A 9215-nucleotide genomic window follows, 5' to 3' on the forward strand; every position below is an offset into this window, starting at 1 on the left:
TGTCGGGAAACCATTTACGGCAACAAAATGAGCGCAATGTCCATTTACCTTGTTCCCACAAACCCATTAGCGCCCGCTGAAAGATTAATTAAGTTGTATAGTTATGAACCTCACCGATGGTACAGTAAAATCTATTAATGTGCGCACATTTTAATGAAAGGCTGGATTAGAATACAACAATAATATCGATACAGTTATTATAACATTTTTGTAAAACAAGAAAGCACTTCACATATGTCCTGCTAAAAGCACTTTACGTCGCTAACGGTTTACGGCCTGGCCTGGCCTCGCTCTGGCCTCCGTGTTATATAAGTCATATAATGGGTAAATATAATAAACAGTGGGGAGCATTTTAATTGATAAACTTAATCAGTACTAACGAGATCAGTGTCAACTCCAATAAAAGACTTCAACACCCTGGGACATAGAGGGGCGCTCGAGAGGGCCAGCCACTGGCTGGTGTCGATATTGTGTTTCGAGACCATTGGAAAGAAGCGAGGTGAGCACAAACTGTGAACAAATCATTTATGTTTGTGTCGTGTTTCTCATTCTAAGATAATGATAAAGAAGAGGACGGGTTGTCTTCACATGTTACTTATTCATTATACTACAAACAATTGATTAATACCGATTAACGTCCCGTCTGCCAATTAATTAATTGTTGTTTGTCGCTAACAAATTATGTTTTACAATAATCAACCATATACCAATCGCTCTAACTTTTGGTATTTTTTTTTTTCAATTTCAACTTTTAACTATTATTGAGATTAACCAATACACAGGTAATCCACCTGATAATTAACACTTTACAGGAAATTTCTCACGTATGGTTTACACGCGTGAGAGTAAGGAACTTTTTTGAGAAAAGAGAGTGTAACGGTAAGGTAGTATATACCATTAACACACCAAATTAATACAACGAAATAGAATCACGGTATATGTGGATTCCCCGTTGGTACCTCTTAATGGCGGTTCATTGGTGACAATGAGGCTGACGCATTTGTCCTGATATATGGGGCTTCGCTCGTTCATGTATATAAACAATGGTTTGCATATATAAATTGGGCACGGCTGTTGATAAACATGGAACAGTTATATACATTGGCTTATATATATATATAGCTATACATATAGCGATGGCTTTATATTTACTAGCATTAAAGGGACATGTTCCATAATTTCTAATAAAATAACGCATACCTGGGTGCGGAGATTGATTCCAACATCCGCCCTACGCTCGGGACTCTTTTCAACATCAGCCCACTTTCCACGTGCTGAGTTCCTCGTTTTTGTTCTGTATCTAATTATTAAAACAGATTTTCTTGTAAACAAGTTGACTGAACTGCGAGTGTCCACTCCTGTTAATCTAACGCTGGTGAAGTGGCAATAAACGTCATAAAGGCGGTAAAAGGTTGAACAGCATATTGTTTCTAATTTACACTTTTAATCATTTTAATTACGATTTTGGCAATTAATGGTTGTCTATTTAGTCATGAACGACGACAGTTGAAATGACACGTAAAGATAAAGAGTTAAACCATCCCCATTTATAGAATACTACACGATCAATGTAAGGACATGTAAACATTTTTTGTTTTGTTTTTTTTGTTTTGCTAGGAGTTTTTTTTCCCAAGACAGATAAGGCCATATGAAACGTTGTCCATAGATGGAACGGATGTCTCTATAGTGTCATCACACTGAACTGTCAATGCCACATTAAACTGAGACCCGGCTGACAAGTTCTCACCGCTGTTTTACGTAGACATTGATTTGGCCGTCATCACTAGACTGGACGCTCAAAAAAGTCCAAAAATAGGGAAGCTGGCGAAACATTTTCCTTTATTGCTAACTAAGGATATCGCCATACAAAGTAATAACATCGCCATACAACGCTCCATACACACAAAATGACATCTCCATACAAAATGATTAATCGCCATACACACAAAATGATATCTCCATACAAAGTAATAATATCGCCATACACACAAAATGACATCTCCATACAAAATGATGATATCGCCATACACACAAAATGACATCTCCAAACTGAACGACACCCAGACACCCCATACACACAAAATGAACCCTTGTTTTTATATACGGATTAAAATAAACCATTCAATTTGTATACATTTGATGTGAACAAAATACAAATAATAAATATGTTGTTTTTTCCTAATCATTATGTGAAAAAAATAGACAGAATTTTCTTACAGTTTATTGGTAACAACTAAACGAATAGTTCAAACATTTCTGTCTCGATGACAAACTGGAAGAATCTTTAAGGATTGATATATAAATCCTTTAATATGTAACATGGTAAATAAAACAGGAATGTTTTAACCTCTGTAAAGAAATATGCCATATGTTAATAGCCTACATACACATATTCAACAGGTTGCCTTGGGGTGTTGTTTCTCTTGATGAAAGTCTACGCCTGTCCAGTCTCCATGGGAAATTACAATGATGTGACAGTTTAAAAAAGACAAACTTAATTTATTTGCTTACATTTTCATTTGCGTCCATGCAGAAAAAAACACTCTACAACTCCATCAACATTTAACCACTAGACCCGCTATCAGGCTATAGAGTATGGCCTGCTCTAAATCAAGGGCAATCACACTCGCTAAAATAACATTTTACATGGGAAATGGAATTGGATGTAAAAAAAAAAGTTGGTCAAAATTTTGCGGAAGATTGTTAAGGCTGCTATATAAACATACTTTGACATTTTCCGTTTAATCACCACGAAGTTTTGACAAACCTAACAAATGGGATTATAGAACCTGACCCCTCTCGGATGACGACGCGATGCAGCCAACAAGCAATGCCTTTAATTCCTAAATAAATCCCATCGGGAGTATATGTTACAGTGTTTGTTTGAATAAGGACCCGGAGTCAACCCATCACGAGTGATTGGGGCTTTGTCATAACTTTTAGTGTAATATTTCCCAATCTTCCTTTGTTGATAAGCGAACGATAATATATAGCAGAAGATCAATTGCAGATTGATAAGCAACAATATAAGACTTACCATCGTCGATATATGTCCCGGATCAACATTAATATTGCCGTATATTGAGTTTATTACCAGAGATAGGGATATAGTGTCATACTTGGGTATAAAAATTCCACGTAATTTTGCTACTTTACCATAATGTTGGCAGAATCTGAGAACATTGATAAGAATGAATTTTGACAAATTTACGAGGGGGTCTATATACACATTTTGCCGAACTGTGTCAACAGCTATGATAGCTGGGCAAGGTACGGACTGTGCTGGTTCATAAAGGACGATCCCTTTAGATACCGTGTTACAATAGCGCAGATAAATATTGACTTATTTGGGCCTCAATACTTTCAATATTTTTCGTTTCGCAGGTGTCGTGCAATAAAAATCGCGACAAGAATTAATTGTCCACTAAGTGGTCCTCCCCTCCCCCCGTATAGTTTTAATACAGTTCTCGGTCTCTGCGGGTCGTCCCCTTCTCCGGTTCCCTTTTTAGAATTTACCTGAGCCCTTTTCCCTTACCTTGCTTTTGTATCCCACTAATCTGGTAGTGCTAATGTATTAGTGCTCTGTATCTATCGAAATCTCAGTAATGTGTAAATATTTACCGCCAAACACATTGTTACAAGTGTCCACCAAAAACACTGTTGTGACCACGGGCGGTCATCCCTGATGTAATCTGTTTGCCCTCTGTACTTTGAGGCGCTTGAATGAGGGGCGTTTGTCGATTATCTAGCTACCGCGTCTTCCGTTGTTTGTCGCCCAATTACGCCTTTTAGCCCCCAAAGTGTACATTTCATTACATGTAAACCCCAGCGTGTGTCTATGCTGAACTGACACCGTATATATGTTATTATGGACAAACATTTTCTACATACATTGTTAGTGTTGAGTTTGGCTTTTCTTTACAAACTGTTTTCTCGCGCTCTAGCCAGGATAAGTATGTAATGTTTGGCTTTTCTCTGCAAACTGTTTTCCCCCTCCATAGTGAGGTTAACTGACTAAACTCGAGTCACTACAACAACTTTCCCTCGATTGCTTCGCACGCTGGGAATTTATGTAAGGACCAAACACGTTAATTAGCCGTGTTGATACATTTCATATGAGGAAGATGCTACAGGTTGTGAACAAACTAAGGGGATATAAGATAATCTGTCTCACCAACTTGTCATCCCAGCAGGCCCCTCCCGATCCCATCCACCAATGTCCCTCGTGACCACGATATCGCCCTATCTCACCACCACGGTTTTTGAGGAGGCCCATGCAAATCTGGAGGCTCCGTCGGTACCCAGATCTCACCGAGGTCCATATCACCGGAAAAAACGGAGGAGATCTACCGCCTAGCTGATGATATCTCGTCTAATCAACGGAAGATTTTCAGCCTGTATTAATTTCTTTTGTAGTTTACTGGTGTTAATGGATTATAAATAATACCAGTATCGCCCAGTTAACACAGCCTAGTATAGAGAGATTCAGGGTAGGAACATTTTATCGTGAAATCTGGTAGATTCTATCTAGAGAAAACTGTCTTTGAAGAAAATAATTATCAATCTTTGATAATGTTGAATTATTCACACATTTTTCGCTGGGTAATCAAGAAGTTGGATATTAACTCAGTTATTTGATGATATCGTCCCGTCCAGTTGGAAAGTAAATACAATACTGTTGATTACATAAACAGTTTCGGACATGGCTACTCAACGCCAATGAGACCGGGGACTAAATTGTCCCTGGTCAAATGTGTCCGTAATTGACCATTGGTGTATTTCAGCAGAACGAGAACTCGTTAATGAAGCGTAACCCGTGTGGTTGGGAAACAGCTTTTATCAAGAAAAAAACTTCCCATCCTATTTTTCTTGTATCGAAGAGAATATATATATATCTTAAAAGTTAAAAATTAAATTATTCTTAGCGAAGTATTTTTTATTTTGTTTTATGTGAATTAGAATAAAAATACCAGTCCATTGAGTATTACATCAATCATGTATTATTAATACAAGACGACTTTGTAATTGACATTAAAAGTTAAGTAGCCTCTATGTAATACCTTTCTGTAATATATGCATGCGTTAAAATATATCTAAACCGAATGAGCCGCTGAATGCTTCTAAAAAAATGTAAATTGACACCAATATATCCGTAAAAGGGCGTAGAAGTCAAAATTAAAGGAGTTCTGATTAGAACGCATCGTTATAATTTTACAATTTTATATCAGTGAGTTTCTGAACAAGTGAATTATCCATCCTCAGTATCATTTAAGTAACTTACAGTACGCGTTTTGTTTCTTTTGTCCGTATTGATATATAAACTACACTATATTTATAAATGTCTAAAGATGTATTTTTTTATTTTCTAGATTTGATAAATAAATAGTATTGACTGTATGAATAATAGTGTTCTCCTAAATTCAAAATGGCATTGATACTGTACTCGTAGAAGATATGTTTCAAACCATATCTTCTTTTATTTTAGTATAGTTTGATTTTATTTGAAATATCTAACGAAGTTTTATTTACCCCTTTGTCAAGTTTATAATGTACACACAACTTTATAGAAATTATTTGAAAACAAAATAAAAACTTGAGTATCTTAAGCGTTATTCAACAACAAAATGTTTGATATTAACATAGCGATATATATCTAGCAGGTTTTAATGATATTATAATTAGTTATGGTATGTAAATATCATTTTCATCTTATAAATAATGGTAAAGGCAACATTTTTTGTTTATTTCCAAAGCGCATTTTGGGTAAAAAAAAAACAAAAAGACCCCACACATCCTGTATGAATCACAGTGTTACTACTATACGATTATAGAATATTCTTGATTTGTATCTGTTTGTATGATTTATTACTTACTAAGATAATAGTTAATTAATTGTTTTAATATACATTTCTAAATTTTTCTACATTTCAGCAGCTTTTAGATTGGAATCCGTTGAATTTTAGTGGCATTACATATACATTTTTTGTTTTGATATATCGAACTATAGTTGCAGCAAAAGAGAAATTGATCGTGTAGAAAAGGAAAAAATATTTACTCTGTACTGAAGTACAAAATCATAAATTAAGATAACTGCACTGTTACGTATTTTATTTATTTTAAGTGTATTTACTTCACTGGTTAGTTTTCAACATTCTTTAAAATATTTTAATTTAGTAGCGAGTGTGCTGTTTTAGACATTAATACAGAGAAAATGAGACTTAAACACAGCTGTCCGAATCTGCTTTAGATAATAGTAACAGTGTATGGCACAGATTGTAACAGAATCGCTTCCATTTGACGCCTTTACGATACACCCTAGTAAACCAACCAGGCTATAAGACAAAGTTTGCTTTCCGATAGTGTAAAAGTGGGCGTGTCATTTTCTGTTTGCTTATCTGACGAAAAGGGGCGTTACCCTTCCAGCACGGCAGGCGTATAGCCTCGCTTGGCTTGTAATATAGGCGGGACTTCGTTAGCGCGAGATAGGCTAGGTGTGATTTTATTGACATTTCTGGGTATTATTGCACTGTCAAACACCCTGGCTATGTTGACCTGCAATATCAGTTGTAAACCCGATCCAGTATTTGTAAATACATTAGACTCGGGCATGGACACGATACGACATTTCTGAATCAAACTCACAACAGAAAAGACGCTTTATTCGTTACTCTGGTTTTTATGTGGTTTATCCCGTAAAAAACAATTGTTGTTAATTTGTAATTCAGCCGAAGAGACAGTTCATCAATACGGATTTATAAATGATTGTGAATGAACATTCGGAAAAAACTGTTGAAATGAAATTTGACATGGATGGTTCAACTATTGAAGGGCTTGCCCTAACACCGGACAACCAAACCTACTTACAGTCACATCTTAAACAAGAACAGCTGGCTAACGAAAAGCTGATTAAAGTTCAAGGGGAAAATGCTAACTGTATAGACCCGTCAATGAAGTGGTCAGCAAAGAGACAACTATCAGATGACGAAGAAGATGATGACGACGATGAAGAAATTGACATCGATGACAGCGGCCGATCCTTTATGGATACTTCTGCTTCACCCGTGATGTCTCCAGAAAGTTCAGACATTTTTGACAGGAGTGATGAAAATCAAGGGAACAATGATAGTGATGAAAGTTCAAAGGAAAATAAGAAACGAGAGAAAGGAAATGTTGTTAAACCACCGTATTCTTACATCGCTCTCATCACTATGGCAATCCTTCAATCTCCGAGAAAGCGACTCACGCTTTCCGGAATTTGTGACTTCATCAAGAACAGGTTCGCATACTATCGTGAAAAGTTTCCAGCATGGCAGAATAGCATTCGTCATAACTTATCTTTGAATGACTGTTTTCTGAAGATCCCTCGGGAACCAGGGAACCCCGGAAAGGGAAACTATTGGACCCTTGATCCAAGTAGCGAGGATATGTTCGATAATGGTAGTTTTCTGAGGAGGAGGAAGAGGTACAAACGCACCACACCCGATGTTATGCAGCAGCCAACAGCTTTCATGTCCGCAGGGGATCCATATTTTCATCATCCAAGTTTCCTCAGCGCTCATTACTCACACCCTCATCACTCCCAGGCCATGGCAGGGACGGGTGTCCCCTACCCGTATATCTCGCCTCTCATGACGTCACATCTATCCTTCTTCCCCCAGGGTGGAGAAATGAGCACGAGACCAGCATTACCACCTGCTTTGGCGTTGGGACTTTCAGGCACGCTTCGGGATTCTGCAATTTCCAACCACTTGGGCAGGGGTTTGAGTGCCCCGTCCCCACACAGTGTGGCGTCCACGCCCAGCCCTGTGTTAACATCAACCTCCCCTCCCAAGTCGGGCTTCTCCATAGACAGTATCATGGGCAATACAGACAGTAAAAAAACATCTCCATCGTCACATTCGTCGCCCCCAACATCGTCAAACGTTTCTTCAATTTCATCATCTTTCCGACCGGCGGCTGGACTTTCCCTGTCCAGTGCCATGTCCGGACTTCGGCCAGGACTTTTGGACATGGGACGACCCACCACGAACTCTGCTTTTCTCGCACAATTACAGGCTTCTATACCGAATTTGAATGCCCTTGATATCGAGAAATACCGCCAGTATATTCAAGCTTGTGGGTTCACTAGCTGGCCTAGGTAGAACAGTGTAGGTATTTAAAGTTGTAAACATTGAAATTATTTCATTTTCCGTCTGATCATTGTTAATGTAACTCAAACATTGTTGTTAGTCAGTATTCATTTCGATATACCAAAGTATGTTCTTAGTGATATTTATAGTTAATTTGTTTAACACGTGGAAGTGTTGTTGGGGGAGGGGGTAGTCCCGGCGGGGAGGGGTAGATAGCGAACACATGTGATACAGACAATTAGATAGAGGACTTGATGTGTGGTGTTCCGGACCCCGTGGGGAGGGGAAGTGAAAACTTAACCCCCTCACACTCTAATAGTGCCATTTTAATGAATGAACCAGGTGCTGAAATATGGATGAGAATATTTCAGAAACAATTTAAATTATCGTGCTGAAACATGACTTTCCTTGGACACCTTGGAAATATTTCAGGAACATTAGCATTGATGTGCTGAAACTTGATGCGAACTTTCGCCGTGCTTTGTTAAACTGTTGTCAGTAACAGTGACCACAGATATTGTGACAGTTTTCGTCCATTATAGGAAGTGTTGTCATTCCCAAATTGTTGAACGATATACCGTCTAGATGTGTAAGTTATTTTACAATTTATTGTCGAAATATTAATGAATATAATTGAGAAAAAAAAAGAAAGTGTCTTATCGTTTTGTATACCACTAAAATACCAAAGAGATGCTCATAGCGATTAAATCACTTGGTAAATTGGGATTGTAAATTCCAAACAAGAAAATACAATTTAATGATATGAGGATGACCAGATTCATATTGCTTTTTGCCATGTAAAAGTAATTTAAAAACCGTTATAATGTGGTGATAAATTTCGAAAAAATATTTTCCAAAATCACAGATTGAATTTTTCAGCATATATCAACAAATCTGTATTTCCTAACCAACCAAATTTTTTTATTATTTATAGGTATTAGCGTTGACGGAATTGTAGCAAATTTAACACAAAATATTCCGCGATATAATTTAATATTTGCTGGAATATCCGTCATTTGCTTCTTTCAGTTTGTTGCATTTAAACAGGTTTATTAATGTACTAAAATATACAAAACGTTTTATCAG

General features: G+C 37.2%; 1 protein-coding gene across 1 annotated transcript; it reads left to right on the plus strand.

The window, feature by feature from the left end:
* The first annotated feature begins 6534 nt into the window (after positions 1-6534).
* LOC117325657 (forkhead box protein D3-like) lies at positions 6535-8766 on the plus strand. Its single transcript, XM_033882054.1, has one exon. It carries the CDS (start codon positions 6759-6761, stop codon positions 8139-8141), a length of 1383 nt encoding a protein of 460 aa, XP_033737945.1. The 5' UTR covers positions 6535-6758; the 3' UTR covers positions 8142-8766.
* Positions 8767-9215: the final 449 nt, after the last annotated feature.

Source organism: Pecten maximus, chromosome 4 (assembly GCF_902652985.1).
Source record: "Pecten maximus chromosome 4, xPecMax1.1, whole genome shotgun sequence".
Lineage (NCBI taxonomy): Eukaryota > Metazoa > Mollusca > Bivalvia > Pectinida > Pectinidae > Pecten > Pecten maximus.

Excerpts from the sequence above, each read along its gene's own strand:
- LOC117325657 (XM_033882054.1), top strand. The coding sequence starts at position 6,759 with ATGATTGTGAATGAACATTCGGAAAAAACTGTTGAAATGAAATTTGAC.